Raw genomic sequence first — 26,387 nt, 5'->3', positions numbered from 1 at the left:
CAGAATCCCACACCTGCAGAGTCAAATTCTGAATCTGAACAAGACCTCAAGTCGTGCTTATACACATTAAAGCTGAAAAAGCGTTAATCTAGGAAAGAGAAAGAAAAACCAAAAGGCTCTTTAAAAGAATGGCCTGCCACATTCTTACTATTTAAACAAAAATGGGGCGGCATCCCCATCTATAATTAATACTCAGGTGAGTACCATGTTTAACGGGTGAAAAAATGCTCAGACGTATTCCCGTGGTAGTGTTATCATTCTTGTTCTAAACGTGAGGGGAATGAGATGTTATTCAAGTGTCTCCCCATCGCCTGCTCAGCCAGTTACACAGGGAGCCTGGGACCCAGGTCTGGCCCCAACAGGACAACTTCCTGGGGTCATGAAAGCCCACTGCAGTATGACTGAGGTAATCGTCATGCAGCTAGATGACTCAATACCGAAAATTGTCCAAACAACTCCATTTTTTTTTTTAAAGATGTGCCTATATTTCCTCCAATCTTCAACAACAAAAACAGTTTCCTTCCTTCCTATTCATTTGGAAATATCATTTTCAGGCTACAACTAACCATATTAGAAGGAGCCGAATGAGTAAGATGTGGAAATAGCTAAAATAAAATTTCCTCTCATCAGTCTGTTGTCTTGGTCCCTGCTGAAACAGCACCAGGATTTCAGGGGATGTTTGAAGAAAACAGCTACTGAAGAAACACAATTAGCTGTTCTAAATACTTTCCCATTTACGTACCATTTTTGGGCCAAATTTGATTCTTGGTTTTCTGCCAGTGCTTCCTGAGGGACGAATGCCAAGTAAGCTGGGGATCAGTGCTAGCTCTGCCGCTGTGTGAGGACAGAAGTGCCCCAGTGCACCTACCTCTGTACGGGTCCTGGGGCGGGTTCAAATCAGGGGAGGTGGCCGACTGGACAGGAAGCTGTGGGACTGGAACCTGGTTTGGCACAAGAGAATGGCTGCCTCTCAGGGCCACTCCGTCTTCACGATGGGCCCCGACCTGCAAGGTGAGAGGAACCATCGGGGTTAGTGGGGACCAGAGGTGAGACAGTTATATAGGGGTAGCCAGGACCTAAGGAAGGGAGACTGGCCTTTGCAAAACAAAACTCCCAAATGCATTTCACTAGAGGGCGCTGAAGGACCACGCATACACCTAGAGTGCCCTGCACAACCACTTAACACTCAGCAAGATGCCGAGCTGTACATCCAGTGACAAATATGGCAGAGGAGCTCAGGCAGGTAAAACGTCAAATTGTCTCCCAGGGTGCTGCAGTGGAGCGCGCTGATTCGTACCCATCTGTCTTCTATCATGTCCGCCAACAGATCTGACAATTATCTTAATGCCCATATGCTTAATTGTGGGCTTCTCAATTCCCCCATTGCTATCGGAAATCCTACAGGAATTTCAATTTGGCATTCGACTTTCATTTCAGGGGATAAGATTCTCGGGCCTGCCATTTTTTTTCCATAATGCCAGCTAAGCCCGTGACAGCGGAAACTGCGGCAGTGTGGGACGGCAGGCAGCCCCTGCTCGGTAAATAGGATAAAATGTCACCTGGCTTTCCAAAACTGGCAGCCCATTCCAAATTAATGTTTACTGTATTTCATCAGCTGCCGAGTTCCAAATCCAGAGGGGGACCGTTTCTGCCAATGCCACCACACCGGAAAATGTCCCAATAAAGGTTTTATTAAACACACCAGTAATGCCATCATTGCCATGCAAAGAGTTTGGACATTGTTCCATTTTTTTTTTTTTCTTCTTCACTAGTCTGATCCTAGGAAGACACCATATTGTAAACAGTGTTTATGCTTCCAAGAATAAAATCATAGAGTACAGCACGATGCTTTGGTCTGAAAAACCTGCCGCTGAGCTTTTTATGAACTAGTACTACCTACGCTGGCCCAGAGATGTTGAACCCACGACATGAAAACAGCGACTGCTGACCTTCGAGGGTACACGGCCTTAAAGCAGAACATTAAGCTTTTGCAAACTCAGAGGAACCTGAGAAGTTGCATTTTCGTCTGCATGTCAAACTGGCTGTTTTCTTAGCTTGTTGTTAGGTGAACATTTACACGAGACAGTGAGTCTAACACTGAAAAAATCTATCTATGAATTTAGACTGCTGTAAATCAAACACTTGAATTTTTTTCTAATCCAAAATATAAAGCCACAAAGGAGAATCACTCTTTGCTACCAAATGTTTAAGGAAATCAACAACAAGGATCTGAGCTGACAGCAGTTGCATTCCCAGAATTGAGCAGAGGCATGCTAGGTAAGGCAGCCCACTATCCAGTTCTCACCGCTATAGACATTAAAGAAGATAATTCAGGATCAAGGGAAAGGATCAATTAACTGCTCAAATTGAAAATATAGCAAGAATAGTACAGGATATAGACTCAAGAAGTATAAATGAATGTTGTGGCTAAGAGATCTGAGGAAGCCTTTGCTGTCTGCCAGCTATGTGCACAAGTCCCTTTCTGGATCGTTCCAAATGGTGATTATTTAGGTCCTATGAGTGTGCAGCAAATGCACCGAGACCTTGATGGTCTCCCAAAGCAGTCCATGCCATTTTCACTCAAAGTCGGTCTCCTTGCACCTTCCACCACTGACTGGTTCTAGTTTCAGCCCCTGGAGTTTATGGAGTAAGTGTAAGCTCTTCCCACATATGTAATGCCATTGCCACGCCACTCCTGTCTTTCACGTGTAACTGAAGCCTGTTCCTTTATAGGCAGACCATGCCCACAGTCCCACCAACCTCTTCTAACTCACTGTTGGGACATGTTTTTATTTTTCCTTCCAAAGAAAGACTGATAACTATTTTCCATTCAGGTTTTGATTTGCCATTTTTAAATTTGTACATTTCCCAGATTTATTCCTTCGATGATTACCCTTTCCATCCAAGATGTCAACTTGTAAGCATGAATTTCACAGGTCTTGATCAAACGGTAATCTTGAAGTCTGTCAATGTTAACCTAACAATTACCTTAGTGCTGACTCATATTTTTTGGTATTCCCAGTGGATTTCAGTTCTTGGACTTCCACAAAAGAGGATTCTAAGTTGGAATCACTAGGTAACCATGGATCTGAGCATAGCAGAGGTGTTTTAGAATTATTCCATTAAAACTTTCAAGCCTTCTTTGTAGGCATTTATGATGTAATTTAAGGTTAATATTATTGCTTTTCACTTAAAATATATTCAGACATTGACCCTGCAATTTCTTCTTTCCCCCTCTTGATCACACTGAGAATAGTTTTTACAAGAGGAAAAAAGAATTCACAACCAATTACCCTTCTATTTTATTTTCTTTGCCTCAACTATCATGAAAGATAGTGTAACTGAGTGAAAATAATACAATGATGAGAGTCTAGATTCTAAGGGTAACTGGTTTCTTTAATAGGTATATAACGATGAATAAGTTACTCAAAGCCCAAAATGGAGAAAATAATACTAGAAGTTTTAGAGAATAAGTGCCATGTTTACTGCAAGAAGAGATATTTCAAACAACTGGTACACAGTGATAATAGAATATTCTGTGTTCTGAAAATATACATGTATAATATATTACTATAGGGTCTAAGTAGTTACAGAACCCTCGGAACTCAAGCTGCCTTTACTTCAATAATCTTTGCCTCTATTTTGTTCATATCCATTTAATTTTAAATCTCTATCCTGCACAATGATAGCAAAATCTTACATGATTATTATTATAAATATGTTTGAGACTATAGTTGTTCCAACTATGTTTTTGTTTAGATTTTAGCCATATATGTTACCTAATTTTATATATTTGCCATAGATTATTTTAGATCATCTCAAGCAATACATCAATTATTTTCCATAAAGAAAGTTGGAAGCCTTAACTTGTTTGGCACAGTGGATAGGGCATCTGCCTGCGGACTGACTGGTCCCAGGTTCGATTCTGGTCAAGGGTATGTACCGTGATTGTAGGCACACCCCCAGTAGGGGCAGGAGGCAACTGATCGATGTTTCTCTCTCATTATTGTTTCTAACTCTCTAGCATTCTCCTTTCCTCTCCGTAAAATCAATAAAATATATATATTTTAGAAAGGAAGTTCTGCTAAGTTATCTTTACTGTTTTAAGACCTCCTTTGTAAATGAGGTGTATTCCAAGCCAAAGGAAGGATGGATGATAGGTTCCGATCCATGTGTAATGAGCCTGAGTCTCTAGGATCAAGTCCAATGCCTCTGGCTATCAGATAATATTCTAATCTGAAGAATTAGCTTTCCTTTGCATGTCTCCTTGACCACAACAGCATCCCATTCACTTCTCTTTCAGAAACATTTCTTCTGGTCTCGTAAAAGACAAGGAAAGAAAGACAGTAGGTGGCCAGCACAAATCTGCCACTGCCACTAGGGTAGCTCAGAAACAGCCGGAGGAACCAATACTCCTATCTGTACAGGCCAGGGTTAGGGTCTGTCACCCTTCCACATAACATGATCATATAACTAGAAAAAGCAGATACTTTTAAACTTACAAATAGGTTCTTGGGATGGCGCCTTTAAAAACAGAAAAGAAAATTCATACTTCATTAGAGCCCAATTTTGATAACAACCTTTTAACCTAGATAAGCAATAGTTTAAGGTTAAAAGCCAGCCTATGAAAACAGTTCACTTTATTAATATTGGTTGAAAATGCTTTTGCAGTCTTTAGGAACAGCCTTCTTACTGTCATATACTATATGGTTTTAGATATATTTATGCTAAAAGTAAAAGAGAACTAAAATCTAAAAGTATAGGCAATCACTGTTAACTGATCCAAGTGTACATGTATTAATTCACAAATGTTCATGAATCTAGCCCATGCCTGTAATTCTGCAAGGGACTGGGGACACACGCGAAGAGCCTGGATGTGGCCCCTGTCCTTGTGAGCTCACAGTGACCTTTGTGAGACTTTGTGCCCTGAGATCACTCTAGTGAGGCAGTTTTAATAGTAGGAATCAGAGCCTTATTCAAGCTATCCCAAGATACAGCTGTCAGAAGGGAGGATGGCAGGGGTGTGTGTGGGGGGTTGGATGAAAAAGTTGAAGGGGTTCAGGGAAATAAAATCCCAAACAAAAACCTCATAAACAAAGGCAACAGCATGGTGATGACCAGAGGGAAGGGGGTTAGAAGACAGTATAGGGGGATAAAGAGGGACCGAAGAAGACTTGGCTTTGGGTGGTGAACACACAGTACAATATTACAGATAATGTATTATATATAGACTTGAACACGGAAACCTATATTAACCAATAAATTAAATAAAAAAAGGATTTGTCATGGAGGTTTCTGTAATTTAGGCTTTGGACCCCAGACTCACAGGACCTAAGGCCACTCCTTATGCCTCACGAGCAGGTCCAGCCTATCTCCTCCTGGCCTGGAACCTGTCCCCCTGCCCCTGCCCCTCAGGACTCCAGCTGGACTCTTCCTTCATGGTATCTTGTGGAACCTTCTTTCAGGATCCATGCACGCTGCTCACGCCCTCTCTGTCTTAGTATTTCTGAATTCAGAATGTCAAGATCATCTGATGGCCCAGCACAGTTTGAAGCAGATGTGGGCCATCCTTTGAATGGGCCACCCTAGGATCGGTGGTCCCATGAGCTACAAAAGAGGAAGAGGAGGCCAGGTCATGTGATCTCAACATCGCTGCCCCTTCCGCAGGCCCTGCACACCATGGCTGTTATGTGCAAATGTCTAAGTTACATTTCATCTTAGCTCAAGTCATATTCAAATTATGACACAGCTATTTAAATTCTCCTGTGCTAATTTATCATTGGGCAGAATTAGAATAACGTTAGAAGTGCATTACTTCTTTTGAGTCTGTAAGCACTATAAATGTCAAATAACCTTACTTTCTGAGGAAAATACTGATATAGCAGAAACACTTTTAAATCATAGTATATAGAGTTTAAGGAGTTGGAGACACGTGGAAACCAGTTAGGCCAAATTCCTCATTTGACAGAGAAGAAAGCTAAGGCTGCAAGTGTGACTAAGTGACTGAATGAACATCCAGTTAGAGGGCTGAAACACATTTTAAACTCAGAAAACTTACAACATTGAACAATTTTATTTGGTATAAATACAGGGTGGGGCAAAATTAAGTGTACAGTTGTCCTTATGGAAAATAATACAATAATTAATAAATAATACAAGAATAAAGTCTGTGTTTAGCATACTCACAACGGTAAACCTACTTTTGCCCTATCTTTTTTTTTTTTTTTACAGATTTAAGGGGAAAAAAGAATCTATTTACTGGAGCTTTTGTTTTAGAACTGTGTGTATACGTGTGTGTGTGTGTATGTGTGTATGTTTTTGTGTGTGTGTGCGTGTGAGTGTGTGTACAGATACGGATATAGATATGAAAATCATTTTAGTTTTATCATAGAGGAAAAAACATCATGGTTCACCAACTCAGGCCAGGCCAACGCCAAGATGTCTAACTAAATTACAAAATTTAATATCTGCCACAACCCCTCCAACATAAGCTGATTTAGAAGATAGACAGCTTCAAATTGGGTGGCTGCTGGCAAGGCCGTTGTGTGTAGGGATGCACAGCACCCTGGTAAACACCCTCGTCCCCATCCTCCGCTGACAACAAACACCACAAACAAAAAGACATTCAGTGTGTCTGCTCTCTTTGTTTCCAGGGAGTATTGTGAAAGTAATTATTCTGTTGTATTTAAGAGGCCTATTTCATGGATGGGAAAATGTATTAAATTTCATTTGGCAGTTATTCAATCCTTGTTAATGTTATCTCCAGAGATAACTGCTTCAAAACAGGCTTTCAGACCCCAGTTCCTTCTCTTCTACCATAATCCTCCTAAAAGAGTGCAGGATGGGGAATGTAGGAAATCTGGCATCAGTTTCTAGACCAAGTGACACAAAACCAGATATGCTATTAGAGAAATTTCGGTAATATCAAAATGGAAGTTTGTTGTTATTAATGGCATCTGCTTCAACATTTTTTCTTGTGACATACGTGATTTTTAGAAAGAATCGGGCCAAGAAAAAGGCCCTGAGAGTTTTTACCTGTGTCTCTTCTCTTCTTGTTTTGCCATATTCACGAAAAAAAAAAAAAAAAAAAAAGAAAGTTGATGGGTTTTTACTGTAATTAGACACCCATTGACACAGAAAACAGTTTTGGTGTCTGTAACTGTAATCTCCCCATGAAATATCTATTATACATGACAGTGGTAGAGTAATAGATTTCAGTTTCAATTATCTTGCCATATCTCTGTCATATTAGAGGAGAGCAAACTTATTTTTCCAAATGTGCAAAATACCGTTTAATCCAAATAAAAGCGAATCTCTTAAAGAGGTGCAAAGCGATCACGCAAACTTTTCTACTAGCTCCCCAGTGGGAACCTGGGAGGTCATGAAATGGCACCAGGAGATGTTACCATGAGAAACAGTACCAGAGGCACCCAGAATCTATAGAAAACAAGACTCTAGCCCTAACCGGTTTGGCTCAGTGGATAGAGCGTCAACCTATAGACTGAAAGGTCCCAGGTTCGATTCCAGTCAAGAGCATGTAACTTGGTTGCGGGCACATCCCCAGTAGGAAGTGTGCAGGAGGCAGCTGATTGATGTTTCTTTCTCATCAATGTTTTTAACTCTCTATCCCTCTCCCTTACTTTCTCTAAAAAAAAAAATAAATAAATAAATAAATAAATAAATAAATAAATGAATAAAAATCAATAAAATATATTTAAAAAAAAAAAGAAGAAGAAAAAAGAAAATAAGACTCTAATAACCAACTCCTTTGTGTGAGAAAGTTCTAACATCAGGATACCTTTCAACCACAAATAAATAACCAGAGTATATATTCTTAATTCATGGAATTAAACATTTGAAAGACTTTTCACTAAAGTCAGATCTGAGTTCAATTCTTTTGTTTGGATTTTAATTCTTAGGCAATGTTTATTGGGAGACTTCCTAAATGTCTTAAGAACACCTAACTATTCCCCCTTCTGCCCCCAGAAATCTCATAGCTTTTCTTCGACTTTGCCTACAATTTAAAGTAATTCCTTATTGGGCAATTCTTGGAGATTTTTTTCATGCTTATTTTCTCCAAATGACAAGATAAGTTTCAAGAAAATGTAAACATGATCTTAATGACCTTAATCTTGGCAGTACTGACTGGTCATGTGATCAACTAGGCTGAAACTCCCATGATGTCCACCAAAATGGTTAAAATAAGTGATTCTGTGATCTAGTTCGAGAGATGCAAATGGTTATCTGATTTCAGTTCATCTTTTTTTTTTTTTTCTTAACTCATAAGTTCCATCTATTAAAACTGTTTCATTTCTCACCTCTGTATCTCGGTCCTTTGCCCCCAATATTCTACATCATTTTCATAGAAGGGAAACCGTAACTGGATGCAGCCCAGTAAGCAAGTGGTGTGAGAGGTGGTTAACAGAGTCCCTCCCCTGACCCATGTACAGGTTAATAAGTAGGAAATCACAATTACCACATGCCTAGTGAGGAGGCACGTCTGGCACTGAGATGATGGTGCAAGTTTGCAATTACTTGTGAGCAGGAAAGACAACTGAACACTCGAGGTGCACTTTCAGACCCTTGCACGCAGGCACACCCATGTGAGTGCAGTCCCGTCTGCCTTCCATACGGCTCCTGCAGCAAGTCCAGGAGGCCCGACACCAGGGATTTCTGCTTACCTAACTGCCCTTTGTTTTTAAAATGCTCTTCTTCTCATCAAGTAACACAAGCTTATTGCAAAATACTTGGAAAGGAAGTGGAAGGGTAAAGAAGCTTACCTAAACAAATGAAATGTTTCTTCTCAGTCTCTTTCTCAATACTAACCTTCTAGATGTCACCATGTGGTACCTTGCATATGAAGGTTGTGACATGGGTTTTCCTTATTCTATGGATCAAGTCTAAGATTTACACTGGTGCTTCTTTTTTTTAAAAAATGTTTTTATTGATTTTTAGAGAGAGGAAGGGGGAAGGGCATCCTTTAACATGACAGAGCTTACACTTCAATTATTCTGTTTTGCTGCGATTCAATAAAGCCCACACTTGTCTTGAGACGCAAGTGTCCCCAGGGCAAGAGCTGGGTGCAGAGGTCACTGTGATGGGATTGTAATCTTACCACGTGCAGTGAGATGCATCCTAATAATAGATGATGACACAAATGGCATGTGTCTGGGGGACTCATTATGAAATCTAACACCTTTTGATATTGTTGAATATACATTGAGCATGTTTCTATCAAGTAAAAAATATTTCATTGAATTCAACACATGCCTTTTGAACGCCTTCTTTATGCCTGGGTCTATTTAGGCATTTTTAGGGAAAAAAAATTATAAAATACAGACATCACTATTACTTTCAAGGCTCTTATCTTAATGGTGGGTTAATACAATTACGATCGGAGGCAAAGTATGACGAATGTCCTAAGGGATGCCGGTCGGGCAGGACCGGAAAGGGCGGGTGAAACCCTGGTAGACGAGACAACAGGGGCTGCTTCACAAGGAAGGTGGCACCTTAGACAGGTTTCAAATGAAGGTAGAATTTTGATGTAGATCGTTTAAACCTATTTTTTTTTAAAAAAAAACCTGACATTTAACTTTAATTAAATGGTATCTCCACTTTAAATAAAAGTCTCAGTTTTTAAATGAAAAGTGGCATTATTTCGATCTTACATATAAGGAGTTAAGGACTGCATATTATTGTTTTCATGTTGTCAGACTGCACATTTCAAACAAAAAAGCAGGTTTTTGTAAATCCCTTTATAAACCTCAATGGCTCTGCTACAAAGGGAACAACACAGGGCATTGGGACACAAATGGTACCTCACTGGATGTGTGCATTATTGGCCCAAATGATTCACTCTTATTTAACTGCAATGAAGTCTTTCATCTCCCAATAATAGTTTCCATATGACCAGTGGCTCTGCTATAAAGAAGATCAAAAGCGAAAGAAAGGATTTAATAAAAGAAAATGACATTAAGAGTAGCATTAAATCAGAGGAAAATACCAATATCCAACTCTTTTTTTTTTTTTTTTTTTTTTTTTGGAATAAAGCTCCACAGAGTGCTAAGCAGCTTCCCCAATATGTCATGAGAAGGCATTTTACAAGCAGTAGGCATGTGCAAAACCCATCTGTGTATGCTGCAGAGTGGTAGAGATTAAGTTATGGGGAAGTGAGGTATGGGTGTGTGTGTGTGTGTGTGTGTGTGTGTGTGCGCGCAAAGAATGCCCCATTGAGAAGCCGGCATGAGAACAGGTCGCACACCGGACAGCTAGCTTCCCAGGTAGAGTATAAGGAGATATGTCCGTGGCCGACATCCATCCATCCCTGTCCTTCCCTGCCCTAGTTAAAGGAGACAGAGTTTTTGATAATTCCGAGTTTCTCAGAGAATCATAACATTGCTCAACTTGAGTACACGAGTTCTGAGAAAGGAAGTTTTTGTTGGCAGTGCGCAGGGACTTGGTATGGAGAGCCAACTTCCCAAACAAATTTTCTTCTAGTTCTTAAAAAAAAAATTACAATGTTAATCTCTATTCCCGACTGGATAAACAGCTGCTAATAACCTCCAGCTCCCAGGGGAGGAGGCTGTTTCCTTTCATCTTCAGACGGGTGGACATCTGACGTGCCCTGCGCGTTAGTGATTCCACATGTTCCTCGCTCTGCCTCTTTCAAAACTGCTCCGGCCCCGGTCTCACCCACTCAGCTTTCTTCTCTCCTTTTCGCCTAGCTGGCATCCACAGACTTAAAAAACACGCTGGGTGATGGGAGAGCACTTATTTGAAAGCGTAGTTCTGCTAGCGTTGGTGTGTTTCAAGAGGAAAAATCAAAATCTTATAATATCTAAAGGAAGCTAAGGCCGAGGCTCTTGCAGGAAACCCTGGGAGGGAAATGACCATTTTGGTTTCTTTCATACTGAGCTAATTATTTACTCAAGGGCTGGCTGTGTTCAAAGATACTCCACTTGTAATAGCCTCGCTAATGCGATTACTTTTCTCAGATCTGTTTGTGCCCTAAACGAAGGAGCCAACTTCAACACTTTTCCTCCGCGCGGAAGTGCCCCGCAGAAGGTGACGCGGCCGGCCGGTCCCCAGGGCCTTGCTCACTTGTTCCTGAGCACCTGCTGCACTGGTGACCTCAGCTCTACACCTCAGGCCTCAGACATTGCGCAAAACAGCTTTTTTTAAACAAAACCCAGCTGTTTCCCATCTCGACGACACGGGGGGAGAAAACTGGGCAGCATACAGAAACATTACCCAGAGAATACCCTTCTCCAATAACTTTCACACACTTTCAGCTCCAAAAGAGACCGTCCAAGAGCAGAAGCTGGGGAGGAGGCAAACTGAGAAATTAAAATGTGGCAACTCAATCCGTTGGTTTTGGACAATATGTCTAATTACCCGCTCGAAAATGGACATGGCTATTGTATCAGGACAATACTTTCCCAAAGAGGTCACTGAATTAATACTGGACAGAGCTCGAGACTAAACTCAACTTTGGGGAGTTTAAGACAATTTATAGATATAAAGGAAGCTATAATTATGCACAACCGTAAATGTCAATTAGGTAGAATCTTCGCCTTTCAGAAATGTGGTTAGAGCATTTTTGGCTTTTTTTTTTTTTAGGTTTTTCATTCCTAAAACCACTTTGCCTAAAACTTCTTCTTATTTTGAACCCGCTTTACACTTCTGTTTTCTAAGCAATTAAGATACATTTGACTTAAAAAATCTGCAGCCACAATAAAAGTTAAAATAACACACAACCACAGGTTTAAAAAAAAATAATAAAATAAAATGGCCCCGGCCTGGTTTTGGCTTTCCAACAGTGCCAAGCTGCTCCAGTATTTTCTGTTTTGGTATGAATGACATAACTGAATTACTTCATGAGCTGCTACTTTAATTCCTAAGGGTGGAAAATTCCATGAGTTAATTTAATTTGGATGTAAAAAATATACATGAAGACTTGCTCTTCCTGTGGGCTCTCATGTGAAATGTCCGCGCCAACCACTGGAGCTGCTGTGCTCTACGGAGGGGGTGGGGGGTGGGGTGGGGAGGAGAGCAAAATTCTTACCTCCGCTGGCCACATAAGGATCCTGTACTTTATCTATGGCCCTGTGGTGCCTTTTCTAGCCTGTGACAGTCAACAACCTACAGACTCCCATGCTCACCCTCTGCTGACTTTCTCATTAGGTCACTTAGGCATTCCATTTGGCATTTCGGGTGGGCACACACTTGGGCTATCACCCTCCCACAGTGAAGGGCCCGCAAGATCAGGGACGGCTATGTACCCCAAAGGATTAGGCGCCAAAGGAGCGGATGAGCCCCTGTGCATTTTCTAATATATACACTCTATATTGCCCCACTCTGAATTTTTCTTGGGAAAACAAGGGTTTAAATGCAAGGGTTGGCCTTTTCTAAATGATGGCTTAGCACTGTGTCCTTGTTCCCTATAAAAGTTCAATAAAAAATATTACGATGACTGAGCTGTTAAAAAGGGTCCACTTGCTTTTCCCTCTATTATTTAAGAAGAAAGCAAAGTACAAATATGATGAGATCATGTAGTCTGTTTTAAATATGCTTTCATATTTTAAAAGCAGGGAAGACAACAAGTTTTTGTTTTTATTCAAAGCTCATGACACCAAAGTGCTAACTACATACTGTAGGGGGAAAATAAGAAAATGGCTTGTTCTAGAACAGTGGTCGGCAAACTGCAGCTCGCCAGCCACATGCGAGTGTGGTTCTTCCACAAAATACCATGGCCTGGGTGAATCTATTTTAAAGAAGTGGTATTAGAAGAAGTTTAAGTTTAAAAAATTTGGCTCTCAAAAGAAATTTCAATCGTTGTATTGTTGATATTTGGCTCTGTTGACTAATGAGTTTGCCGACCATTGTCCTACCTAGAAGATGCTCTTTGGGTATGATGGTCAATGGAAACTGACTCTTTTTTTGTAGGTCACAGGGCCTGAATTTTAGTAAAACAGGTGTGGGGGGTATATTCCTCATTTGGACCCCCTGCTGTGAGATCTGCACATGTGTCATGTGCCAACCACTTGTTTTAGGGGTTGCTAATGGAGTGTGAATGGTCACAGTGCTATGGCTTTACTCAAAAGCTTCTGACTTTTGTTTGAGTTAAAGCGTACATATCAAATGGTGAGCTTAAGGATTCCGAAGCTATTGTAACTAATCCATAGTTAAGAGGATTTCTTTAAGTCAGAAAAAGACAAATACTGCATGTTCTCAGTTATAACTAGAATCTAAAACAAAACAAAACACAAACACAAATTCAAATAAATAAGACAGAATGGTGGTTGTTGGAGTGCGAGGGCCAGGTGGAAGAAATGGGGAGATGTTGCTCGAAGGATCTAATGCACAGTGTGCCAAGCTGTTCCAGGATTTTGTTTTGGTGTGAATGACATAACAGCATTACTTCATGGCAACACACAAAAAAGTAATTATTGAGGAGATGGAGGCATCAACCACCTTTATCGTGGTAACTTCTGCAATATGTAGGTGTATCAAAGCAACACACTGTACACCTTAAACATACATATGGTACATGTCAGCAATATCTCAATAAAGGTGGGAAATTAAAAATAAAGTGAATTTCTTTAAGCCTTTTTTTTTTAATCAGTTCTGTTTTTTTAAACATTAAAAAATAAAGTACCACATAGATATAATTAAAAACTTTCAGTTGAAAGTCTTCATCTGCTCTCAGAAATATTTTATAGTTGTGGAGATTAGGAAAGATGGTAGAACACCAGTGCTAGGCAAATATCTTAATTAAAGAAAAAAGAAACCACACAGCAGCTATAGAAAGATGACACTGATGACTAAGATTGTGGGTGAAAGCTATTTCAAAAAGAGTTCGAAGAGCCCTGAGATAGAGGCAATGACCTCCCAAACTCAGTTTGGTTCCACCAAGAACAAGTCTTTCTGAGCAAATCTCATTTCTGCATTCCTGGGAATATTGAATGCCTGTGCCTTGTGACAAAGCTATGGACAAAATGAGGAAAGGTGGACTGCCTAGGAGGAAAGTTAGGGGGAAATATTAAAGCCAAAGAGCAGGGGGCGATGTGAGTGCAGAGTGTCTGGAGTGTTGAACCTCAGGCTTTTAGCTCTATGTCCTTCCTGGTCAACATTTCTATTCACGGCTTTGAGGTGGGCATCAATGACACCCGGCATATTCATATTTGCCAATAACAGAGCTGGCAGAATATGTGACTGAATGAGGACCTTAAGGAGACCCGAGGCTGGAAACACACCGAAGGCTGAAATACAAAGGTGCTCTGTGAAGTCTGTCTGGCACAATAGAAAGTGCACGAGGATAGTGGAGAGATGTGTGACTTAAGGATTTCAGCTGATTACAGCAGGATGATGAAGTCACCAAAAAATAGCTAACAGGATATAGTTAGGTGGCCTTTAATAAAGATATCATATACTGAATGGGTTTCATGATAGGTCCATCACAGTCACTTGAGCATTGTGTTCAGTTTGAAACTCTGCAAACTAAAAGAAAAGTATCCTTGATAGGCTGGAGAGAATGCACTGGAACATCAGAGTCAAAAACTTTTTTTAGGGTAAATATTTGAAAATACAAATGTCTAGCCCAGAGAAAAAAAAAAATTGAACGAATGTCTTCAAATAACTGAGATTTTAAAAAGTATTTGTTAGATTGACTTAGGGTAACTCGTAGAAAAATACAGACTTCATAGAGAAGTAACTATGGGCTGGACTCTGAAAGAATTTTCTAATATTTGCTGGAAATGGCTCTGTGGTCACTTTGAGTTATTCGGCCTTGAAAGGAAGGAGGCTGATAGAGAAGTGCTGACGGCCTGACAGGGCATTTGTAGAGGGATGTGGATAGAGATGACTTCTAAAGTCTCTGAGATGCTGTGGTAAAGACTTCTCAGAAATGAAATATGTGCTAAAATATACATGGGATTGTGTGGAAAATTAAAATCTGTGAAAAACCTCAGAGTGAAGACCCTATGGATCATACCTCTGTTGAAGAGGCCCAAGTAGAGACAGAATTTCCTGACTTCTGCTCCTCCCACAACCACATACCAGGAAACGCTCCCCAAGATATCACATCACTGCCCACTACCCTCTCCAATTGCCAAGTATTATTAGCAAAGATAAATAGCAACATGTGGCAGGGAGCCAGGGGGCAACTGAAGAGTTCTCTTGGGTTTCATGACTTAAGTCTGAGTAACAGAACCTTTTGTAATAGCAGCCCCAGTGTTGAAATTGGAATGGTATTGGGTTAGAGGAAGCTTGTTGCAGCAGCGCAGTATTTAGCACAAAGAGTGCTGGTCTCATAGTTGGCTTGTCTGGTTTTCAATCCTCGCTTGGCCATGAACTAGTAAGTACCCATGCTTGGGTCACTTTCCTTTTCTTGGCCTCAGTCTAAAGCAATAAGGGCCGTGAGCTAAAGGACCTCTGGGTACTTCTAGAATCTAAAATCCAAAGGTCCCAAATCTTAAGAACTATGAAAGCAAAAGAACTATGAAATTTAAGTCATTTATCCTGAGGTCCCACGTGGCAAAAGTTCCCCTATCTTTAATGTCAATGAAATCAAAAGGTGCTTCTTCACCTAACGAATGGTCTTCTGATACATTCTTTCTAATCCAAAGTCAAACTAAAAATGTTATTTATAGGAGGGAAGCCGGGCAAATATTGGCTTATGTCAGAGCTTTCTGGAGTGTGCCAAACCCCACTTGGGGTTTTGGGAAAGGGCTATGTAGGACAGGTGCAAGTTCATGGGGCACTTCCACTTCCAAATCAACTAGAGCAACTCGATCCTTACCAGATCACTTCTCCTCTACCAAGGGACAGGGTGATCCTTTCCCACAGATAACAGAGCTGGGTCCGTCCTCTCTGGTGCAGCCCAACTACACTGCTGCAGCACTCTGCTTTTAAATATGTGTCCTTTTCTACTCGCCAGTGAGCCCCTTGAGAGCAGAGACCACCTGTCAGCATAGAGCCTGGCATTTGGTTACCATCTGATGAATGGTTTGAAATGAATAAGTGGACTTGAAGCAAAAAGGATCCAGAAACCACATTAATATTGTATATTAATAGAATAGGAACTTTTTAGCTAAATGATCCTATGGTTGCTGACTCCACTGACAATTAATTTGGAGCACCTACAGAGTCACATGAAGACATTTTTGACGTGGGTTTTGTTCTTAGTTTGAAGGAGAGATTAGGTCATCTGAAAGGCTTTCTTTCAGGTTTCGTCTGTGAACCTGAACACTGAATGATTAATGGAATCATATCTGGAAACTGCCACTTCAATAACTTATAAAAAAAATCTAATGATTTGATATCAGGTTAACCATGGAGATATTGGAAGCACAGAGGAGATTAGATCTGAATAAGAGATTCTGTCAGGGTCAATGACAAATCCAGCTGCTTCCAAGATCTCCCACATTCAGAAGTTTCTGCTTGGATTCCATCAGAATAGTGAGTGGGTATGGTAGGAAAGTTAGGATAAAATGTATTGCTTGAAGGACCCTCGTAAGGAGAGCTCACACCTCTTTCCACGACATACTGACTTAGGAATAAGTGTTCTGACAACGTGGATTTCAATCTCAAATGCTACTGCATTGGAGGGAAAGTTCTTCACCTCCACATTGGGGTAGAGAGCTGCTCTGGGAACTTGGCCATGAGACACCTGGAAATTTCTTTCATCAATAAACATTTATCAGGATTCGAAGATCGCAAGCTCTTACCACCTGAAATGAATTATTAGAAGGCATGTCTACAGATGGTCTCTGGGGTGCACTCATGGTGGTAAAAAGGAGCATGGGAACTGGAGTCAGCGTGTCTGAGTTTAAATCTCGCTTTGGGACTTGAGGCAACTCACATCTCCCGAGGCTCAGCTGACTCATACCCAGAATGGACACCATCCTCCTCCTCACTGGGCTCTGGAGGAGACTGCCTTCCCTAATGTAGATCATGCACGTAGCAGTGGGCTGGCAACGTGTCAAGCACTCAGGAAATATTAGTTGCCCCTCTTCCTTTCTGAGTGATAATTTGTTTACTGGGAAGAAAACAAAACGCAATACCTGGTACTCAAGGAATTTATATTATAATATAGTCGCAAAGGCAAAGGTTATACCTACAAAAGATATACAGCTAGTCCTAACTGGGTAAGATGAATACCTAGCTGATGGTATGATCCACAGTGCTGTGAGTGTAAAAACAAAGTGACTATCACAGGAGAAGGCTTCCTGGAGGAGGCAGAATTTGAGCCAGATCTTTGAGAATGGTGGGATGAGATGGACAGAGAGGAGTGGGTAGAGCCGGCCAATCCAGACAGAAATAAGAGAAGTACATAGTAAGGTTGTACAGGGCAAATTCTGATAATATGCACAGACTGGTCTTGCTGGAAAAGCTTTTACTTATTGAAATATCTAAACATAAGGCTTTTGGTAAATGGTAATGGGACTTGAAAAGCTGGGCTAGAAAACTGTCTTTATCTGGTAGATAACGGAAAGCTGGTGAAGGTCTTAGAGCACGAGAGAGCATGGGCAAACCATCTCATCTAGAAAACCCGCGAGACTACACCATTCACTCTGGTGTTACGAGCCATGCTGCTGCGAAAAAGTCCCTTTCATTCCGCTAAAACTAAGTAAGTCACTGAAGACCCACTGCAGAGCTCCAAGGAAAACATTTTATGAATCAAAAGCTAAGTACAATATGTTAGCAATTAAATGAGATAACATAATAGCCGAGGCAGAACCGTGGCTTTTCCCCCCGCCACGATTCCAAGCTGCTGCAGAAAAGAAATGCTTATATCATCTTCCAAGTTATCAAGCCATTTCATTTTTATTTTCGGAAGGCAGGGAGAGGAAATGGGAAGAGTGGGGAGGTCAAGAGGATTGGAGGCTGTCTGCTCTTTAATCAGAAGGCACTATGAAGGAGAGCTAGAGAGGAGATTTGCTCAAAACCAAACCTGCCGCGGGATGGTGTTAAGTTACTGCCACTTGGTTCCACTGCAGAGCAGCAAATGAAGGTGTGCAGTGGTGAAGGAAAGTCCCCCAGGCCGCTCCGAGGTTTCCGGTGCATACCTCCCACTGCTACTTTATTTACTGCAGCTGGCCAGCGTTTATAGCCTGTTTCATGTATTAAAATTCAAATGTGGAAAACATTACCAGGATCCTCCTTGCATTTTTTTTGTTGTTGTTGAGGGGAATGGTTTTTTTTTTTTCTCGTTTTTTTTCCCTCCCTCTTCCCCTTCAACTTCCTTTTTATGGTGGAATGCATCAACTGGTCAAAGGCTAACTTCAGACTAACTTCAGAAACTATTTCCTTTGTTCTTGGGCTTTTGTTTGAAGATGTATACGGGTTCGCACAAGAAAATGACAACCCAATCTCATCCACCCACGTGATGGAGTTTCAGGTGGAGGAGCCCGGATTCTGGGGGCTGCTAAGTATTTTTGAGAAGAGAAAAAAAAAAAAAAAGACCACACAGTCCCACTTGGGTTCAAGGCCAGCAGGTTGTGGCCATATCATGTCTCTGGAGTTGCTTTCCTGTCTGGGGGGGGGTGGGGGGGGGTGGGGGTGGGGGTGTCTGTGGTTGTCCTTCATGGAATTAGAAATGTCTTCAGAGGAGCAGGCAAGAACTTTTCCTCCTCAGCAAAACTAGCGGCTTTACTGCATCTGCACCATTTTTCAAAGTGAAAGACACTCCCTTGTAATGCTGGCTGATTAGTTCCGCTTTTTTCTCCTTTCCCTTCACCTAGGTCCATCCCACTTCCCATCTCCAAAGATGATTCCAGTCTCTTCCCATCCCACCTCTGAGTCAGCCTCAAAGAGGAGGCAACTCAAAGGTCACACAGTTCCAAACAGCATCTATGCAGAGTTTATTATTTTAAAGAATCACTTAACCTACATCTGGTATTTAAGAGCAAACTTTACATATTTGTGGGGGGAAAACAGCTCTGAAGCAATGCCCTGGGTGCATGTGGCATCCGTTTAACATATGCAAAACGAACACAGCTACAGAAATTAAACTATTTTTCTCTTGATTGAGAGCAGATATACAGAAATGGTTATAAGTCACAGATCTGGCTTTTAATAAAGCCAGATTTCTTAATTAAAAGCAGTATTGTTTAAACACTGTCGTTTAAAAAAAAAAAGAGCTGTACAAACTGAAATCTCATATTATATGCATCCCAAGTGTATTTAACACATTACCTGAGGCCAAGCTAAATTAAAATCTAGATTTTCCTTTTGTTAACTCTTAGCAACTGCCATGAATAGACAAACAATTTCTACTCAGTGATGAATTCTTGGGGTAGAGGTCAAGGAAAAGCAAAAAATGATTTAGCTTTGGCATTCAAAAATATCTTTCCACGTCTTAGAAGTGAGTTCATTGCTTCTATTTATAAACCAGTATTTTTGGTTTCAAATTGGTTGCAGGTTTCCATAACACACTCCCAGGATGGTCCTCTCCGTCTTTTACTAAGAGAAGTCGAAAGGACGCAGAAGAACAGGACGGAGCAAGGAGCCTCAGAATGACCTGCACTTATTTTGCATTCTTCTCTCAGAATCACCGTTAAACCAGATAACACTAAAACAACTTTTTAAGTCTATAAGGTACAAAAGAGGACCAAAAAGTGTTTACTGCTCAGGTAGGAGTTTGTAAGGACTTACACAGAATCACTAATAACATTAAATCCTCCCCCCATTCGGACCTCATTGATTGTCATCACTTAATATTTTGTTAGGAAGATTCTCTGGATCTTCATAACCATCCCAGAAAGGGATGCACTCTCAAATCCTCACCAAAAGCAGTTGGCAACGCTGAGATCCCAACTGTAATGTGGACAAATCTCCTTAAGCTGCATTCAAATACAGACTTAGGAAGAGGCAGTGGTAAAACTTCTGTGCACTTTAATTACAGTCCCACACCAGATATTTGGACAGACAAACCCATCATATATTTCTGCATCCTATACTCAAAATTCAAAGACACTGATTCATTTCTTTAATGAAAAAATCCAACCTACTCATACCTGTAATGCCAGCACTGTAACATGAACATAAGATGGTTGGGTCCTTGAGTCAAAGCCACCACGAAGGAGAATTTAAAATACTAGCGATGACCCAGCAGTGCTCTCCTGTGTATGTCCTTCAGGGAAATGAAGATGTGCCCACACTATAGCCCATACATAAATGTTCATAGGAGCATTATTCCTAACAGCCAGAATGGAAATAATTCAAATATCCATCACCCGACGCAGATAAATGCAATGCACACAATGAAACACTGTTTGTCAACATAAATGATGACACTCTGATAGACGATAAAGAATGCATAAACCTGGAAAACATTTTGCTAAGCTGGAAAAGCTAGTCAGAAAAGATACTACGTGTTGTATGATTCCATACATTTCACAGGAAAAATCTAGATTAGGCAAATCTATTGGTGGAAAAATTATATCAGGATTGCCAAGGGCTGGAGGGGTTGGGGGAGAGTGGAGAGTGGCTGCTGATGGCAATGAGGATTTCTTTTCATTTTGCTGGGGGCAAAGTGTTCTAAAATTAGAGTGTGGCAACGGTTACATAACCCTGTGACTATACCAAAACACAGCGAAAGATCAGCCTTAAATGGGTGAATTGCATACTAAGTGACCATACCTCAATAAAGCTATTTTTAAAAAGGGAAAAACAGCAGCGGTCGTGTTTACAATTGAAAATCTAATTTCATACAATAACTATAGTCTATGAAGTTCACCACTTACCATGAGTGAATGTCTGTTGGCTGAAAGAAGACCGGTTCCATACCCTGAGCCCAGACCGCCCATTGCTCCGTTATGAGAAGGTCCAATGATCCCATGCATGTCCCCGTGGCTGCCAGGCATAGCGGTGGAGGGGCCCACTGCATGATTTCGGAGAACATGAATAGCATCATCCAGTCTTTCTAAACGATCTTCAATCCGGCTTTGCTGTTGATTAATAAATGATGTGAAATTTGATTCAGTTGGAAATTATGTTACATAAGTAGAACTTGAGTTCACATGCACCCCACTTTGAGTTTCTAAATGTTTCCAATAAAGATTATTTCCTTAAAATAATAATAAGAATAGCATCTTGCCTAGACAACTTGTGACAAATGTTAATGTTATAATCATAGTGTTTTTCTTTTTTATTTTAATATATATTTTTTTATTGATATTTTACAGAGAGGAGGAAGGGAGAGAGCTAGAGAGCTAGAAATGTCGATGAGAGAGAAACATTGACCAGATGCCTCTTGCACACCCCCGACTGGGGATGTGCCCACAACCAATGTACATGCCCTTGACCGGAATCGAACCTGGGACCCTTCAGTCTGCAGACCGACGCTCTACCACTGAGCCAAACCGGTTTCGGCCATAGTGTTGTTTTTCATGAACAAAGTAAATTCAGTAATTCTTCCAGGATATTTGAATGTACAGATGCTATCCTATATTGCATTAGCTTGAAAGAGAATTTAGATTTACTTTAGAAAAGCATTTATTAAATTTAAGAAACATTCCTATAGTCATTGGCAAAAAGATTTTTAAATATTAGCAATGAAATGGTGACCTATTTATAGCTCCCCAATTAAATTATCTTCTTGAAGGTATATTCCTTTATGACATATGATACAGTGCTAACTAATCAATTCAGGGATGGGTAAATACAAACAGACAGTAATTTCTTGAGCTACTATTGATTTTCACCTGTGTTTCTTGCTACCTATTTTCATGAGCCTGTATGTGTGTGCAAGTGTGTATGTGTGTATGTGTGTGTGTGTACAGAAAGAAGTGGGAACTCAAGTAATCACTGAAAAAAATTACAAAAATTCTGTTAACCAACAAGGTATGAGAGATTTCATAACTGAAGATTCACAAAGAACTGAATTAATGTTTACCAGAGCTTCTAAATGATTTCAAAGTCCTCACTATAGTATAGAATTTACTCCCTTATACAAGTATATGATTAAAAACCAATTTAACTTTCTTTCTCATCCCAGACATTAAGATCCAACTTGCCTGCGTCTAGATAATGTCTGTACTATGGTTTTTGGTGAAGAACATGGACATGCAGTTGTGTAGTCACTTTTTTCCAGTGTGATAAATTATGATATCAAATACACATCTGCATAGGACTCTCCAGTGCATATTTTAACATCTAATATCCCATGAGCCCTCACTCTACATGAGTGAGGCAAGCAGGGGAGACAATATTACCCCTTCCACATAGATGTGCGAATGAGGCTCCACGAAATTAAATGAATTAATTAATCAGTGTCACAGTACCAGGAAGTGACAAAGTCGGGGTACAAATCTAAGTCTTTTGACTTCAAATCTCATGTCCTTTTGTACTACAGCATGCTTCCATCCGCTCTGCTTTTCAGTGGGCTGTGCAAACAGATGTGCCAGCTTTACTGTATGAGAAGAACCATTTCTAATTATTCCACCCTGACAGGAAGAATGTGTGTCTAATGCACTTCGTCTACGGTGCAGAGCATTCTGGTTTGGTGGCCTTTGGTGTTACAGGACCTCCCCTAAATGACTAGCATGGCTGCTACTATGACCTTGGAAAACTTGTTAACTTCTTTGAGTCTACGCTTCTTAATTTTAAAAATAGGAATGCATACATACATATATATATACATATATACATACACTTCCAAGTGTAAATGTAAGCATGAAAAGAAAGAATACATGTGCCTACCATCCTTCCTGGCTCACAGCTTCCTGGAGGAGAGAGCAGTTTCTGCGTGCGAATCCCCTCTTGAGAATTTAAAGGAACTAAAGCTGTAGTTCACAACTTTAAACCCAGTCTTTACAGTTTTAGAGTTGGACAAAGCCCAGTTTTGATAGATGGGTCCCAGAGAATAAGTGACGGAGGTAAACACTGGCTGCAGATTAGTGGGGCTGGGGAGGTAGTGCATATGCCGCCTCACTCTGTGGCTGCATTTACCGGCTAACATGCCGAGTTGGAGGATTCATAGCAGAGAGAGAACAAGGGGGGAACTATACCTTTGTATTTTTAATTTTAGATTTTCCTTAATTTAAATGGTAAGCCGGAAGAGAGGGAAACCCTGAACCGCTGACAAGAAAACATGAAATGAGATAGAGATGTGTATGCCTTCTTCCATGTCACCTCAACAAAGGGAAACAAGGCGGAAAGACTGAAGAGCTCCTTGCTGCTCCCCCTCCCGGTTTGGTTCATACACAGCCTGATGATACTGCACTGTGTGGTGGTGTTTCATGCGTATTTCCAGTCCCATCGCTGAGACCTGAGAAAGCCTAGAGAGTCAGACACTGAATCACCACCTACTTATAATATTCATTAACCCCATGCACATGTTCAGCCTTTACCTATTGGAAGAGCAGACATGTATGTGCTGCTATTACTAGGTTTCTGTGAGAACCAAAGTGAACAAGGAAGTAGTAGTAGGCTTCTGATTCCAAGGTCAAGAGGAAAATGCCTATAACGCTGTTATTCTGGGAAGCAGAGAAGAGACATATAGGATCTTCAAGTGGTGCCGTACACAGCTTAGCCGCATCTTCAGCAGCTCATCTCAGGGAATTAATCTAATCACCGGCAGGGATCTTTCCCCAGATGGGAGGGGCCACTATTCTTCCAGGATTTTTAATCTTCTATCTGGTCCTAGATCTTTAGAGCCCTGAGCTTACACTGGCTATGGTATCTGGGTTACAAACTACAAACAGGAACAAACACAGTCTAATCTTGGAGTGAACCAGAGGCAAAAAGAGAAACACGCTCTGAAGTGGCTGGAGCGGAGAGGAGTGGGGGACTTACCAAGGAGTGCAAGGGTCCTTCATAGTTAGGAGATGATGAGGCCTGCCCTCCATTTCTGGACCAAACAGCTGTGCCTGCTGATAGGAATGAGGGAATTACAATGTGATCGACATCATCGTAAAAACAACCTCACCGACACTTCAAACAGTTCTCTTAGCCACAGAAGGCTGATTTCCACATGGACCCTAAGGTGAGCCTCCCATCCAAAAATTCTGGGGCACGGAAAACATCTTAAATGTAAAACACGGAGACGCTACATAGACAGACTCAGAATTCTCTCAAGCTTCCTAAAAGGAGGACTTTTAGCTAGAGAAATGATCCTTTGAAGAAAACTGTTACTACATAGTCAAGGTCCTTTTAAGAGTGCAAGAGGCAGGGGGTGGGGGTGGGGGGAGGGAAGGGGGACAGACTTTATTATGCCTCCTTGCAAGGCAAGTTTGTTAAACCAAAGTTCTGTCACCAATGAAAAACAGCTTTGTGACTTGGTTTTAAAATGATCCTTGAGAAGCAGTAAGCCTTCAGAAACTTTTTAAGGAAATAAGATTAGTTGGCAGGAATCCACAGAACCCACAATTTAAAAACTCAACATCACAACAGTAATAAGTAAGTAGTTTCTTCTGAAGAAAATTTCTTTTTTAACGATTCGCTAAACCTGCGGGTAAAGAAAGATGCCCGCCATAATAAATATTACATGTCTAACATTCTCCTTTTAAATTTAAAATAATATGCACTCGGAATAGAAGATAAATAATTCAAGGAAGGGAAATAAAATCTACGATGTCACTGAACTCTCACGCCCGACACAGTTAGCACTTTAAATACTCATTCTCCTGTCATTCCTGGGGGTGCGTGCGTGTGTATTCCGATGCTAAATGAAAATAGAGTATTTTGTCCAGTTACTTTCAGTGACAGAATCTGGACAGAGCTCTCAGCGTGAAAACGGCGAGCTGCCCCGGGTCTACATCCTCATGAGGCCCTTCTCTGCTGCCGGCTGGCCTTCCAGGATGGGTTCCCAGGGCCTCGCGATGGCCTTGTTTCTACTCTTTCCCTGAGAGCACCCTGCTCAGGTTCAGAGTATTTGGGGCGTTTTCCGGCATGATTTGTGCACCGCTACTTTCGGCACCCCATTAACCTGGATCCCAGAGGCAGAATTGCGAGCACCCGGATCTTTGCTACAGACTTAACCTTATGCATTAGACTAAGATAGTGGTTCTCAAGCTTTATCAGACTCTAGAATTTCCCCCAAATTATAAAAGAGACAACATTAGAGTTGTTCTGCTTGAAGGGGCATATGGGGTTCTTTGTCCCTGCTCAGACCCCTGCTCGTGGGCCTCATGGGATGCTGCCCTGTGTAAGGGGCTGGTGGTCACTTCCCAGAGTGAACAGCATGGCAGGCACCGCACCACGCTGAGCTCCCCTTGTCTTTTCTATCCTGGGGGATGCCTCCCTGCTGCTGCAGCATCCCTTACTATCATCTCTGTTTCTTCCCAGTTTCAACTCTGTCTCTCTGGGCATTGGGACTTAAATGTCCAGCTCCCCCTCTCTATTCTGTGACCGCTGCCCCCAACCGCCCCCCATGTCAACGGAGGCTTGGGAAGGCTGACATCAAACCCCACCTCCGGAAGCTTGGTGGAGATCTGAGACCAGAGAGCTGGGTTGTGGTGGGCCCTGTGAGTGCTGCTCCAGGGATGGAGGAGGCAGCATTTCGGCAAGCGACTTGCTATAAATTACAGAAAGGTCAGGTTTCAATGAGGTACAGATGTGACTTAGTTCTGTGCTAGAAGCCACCTGCCCTCTTTCCAGAGTGTGGGGACAGGCCCCAGGCAGGGCCTTCTGGAAGCGTTTATACTGGAAGGGCAATAGCCTTTCAGACGGACCTCTGCTTTGCTAACATAACGTAAGAACTTACATTTTATTACCTGAAGCCACCGTTCACGTAATTTGTTATTTTTAAAGGCAAACATCCCCTTTTACTTCACACACTTCACAACTTATTTACAAGATCACAGTTTCCTCAAACATTCCAATTACATGGACTCCAAAGAGGGGATGTGGAAAGTCTAAAGTTTCTGTCGGAAAAGAGCCTCTTGGATAGTCTGTATTTGATGACTGTGCAATCTATGTACTACCTGCTCTCGTTTGAGATGTTTTATTAGAACATGGTATTCTATGGAGTATCTTCTAAAGAGCCGGGAAAATTTTTAGAAATAAGTTTCCCATATGCCTGAACATTTTTTAAAAAAACATCTAATTTTTAAGAGAAGTTTGGGTGTCCATGGCTGTGCCTTCACGGCAGGCGGCCTCTCCACTCTGTTCTGTGTGTCAGGAAATGGGGTTGGAGCCCGTGGAGGGACGGGGTTCCCCTCCCATGCTGGGAGCCCAGGGGCCATCACTCACCAGCGGGCACCGCGAGGAGTGGGAGCAAGGACAGTACCTGAGAGAGAAGGCGGAGAGCCAACAGGAGTTGAAGGGTTTGATGAGAAGCTGTTGTTAGTGTGATCTGGAGAATAGATCTTAAAACAACGGGGAGAAAAGAAAACAGATCCTCATTATTAGGAACAAACAATCAACTATTTTGTCAAGTGCGA

General features: G+C 41.4%; 1 protein-coding gene across 34 annotated transcripts in view; it reads right to left on the bottom strand.

Annotated features, from left to right (window-relative positions):
- TCF4 (transcription factor 4) overlaps positions 1-26,387 on the bottom strand; it is a 344,054-nt gene that overhangs the window by 11,848 nt on the left and 305,819 nt on the right. For 16 of the 34 annotated variants that reach the window (XR_006740306.1, XM_036419939.2, XM_036419946.2 and 13 more), the window contains 4 exons: positions 26,234-26,312; positions 23,800-23,876; positions 20,748-20,951; positions 743-1,004 (listed from right to left, as the gene is read on the bottom strand). Coding sequence is in view for 33 of the 34 variants with exons in the window: in XM_036419939.2 (XP_036275832.1) it covers positions 743-1,004; positions 20,748-20,951; positions 23,800-23,876; positions 26,234-26,312 (622 nt within the window). In the remaining variant the exon portion in view is untranslated. The remainder of the gene's footprint in view (positions 1-742; positions 1,005-20,747; positions 20,952-23,799; positions 23,877-26,233; positions 26,313-26,387) is intronic. The other 18 variants (XM_045574558.1, XM_036419952.2, XM_045574556.1 and 15 more) reach the window with 3 other exon arrangements.

The sequence above is a fragment of the Pipistrellus kuhlii genome, unplaced genomic scaffold, assembly GCF_014108245.1.
Source record: "Pipistrellus kuhlii isolate mPipKuh1 unplaced genomic scaffold, mPipKuh1.p scaffold_m20_p_6, whole genome shotgun sequence".
NCBI classification, from domain to species: Eukaryota; Metazoa; Chordata; class Mammalia; order Chiroptera; family Vespertilionidae; genus Pipistrellus; species Pipistrellus kuhlii.
Note: the sequence above shows the minus strand (reverse complement) of the source record. Positions and strands in the feature narration are given on the sequence as shown.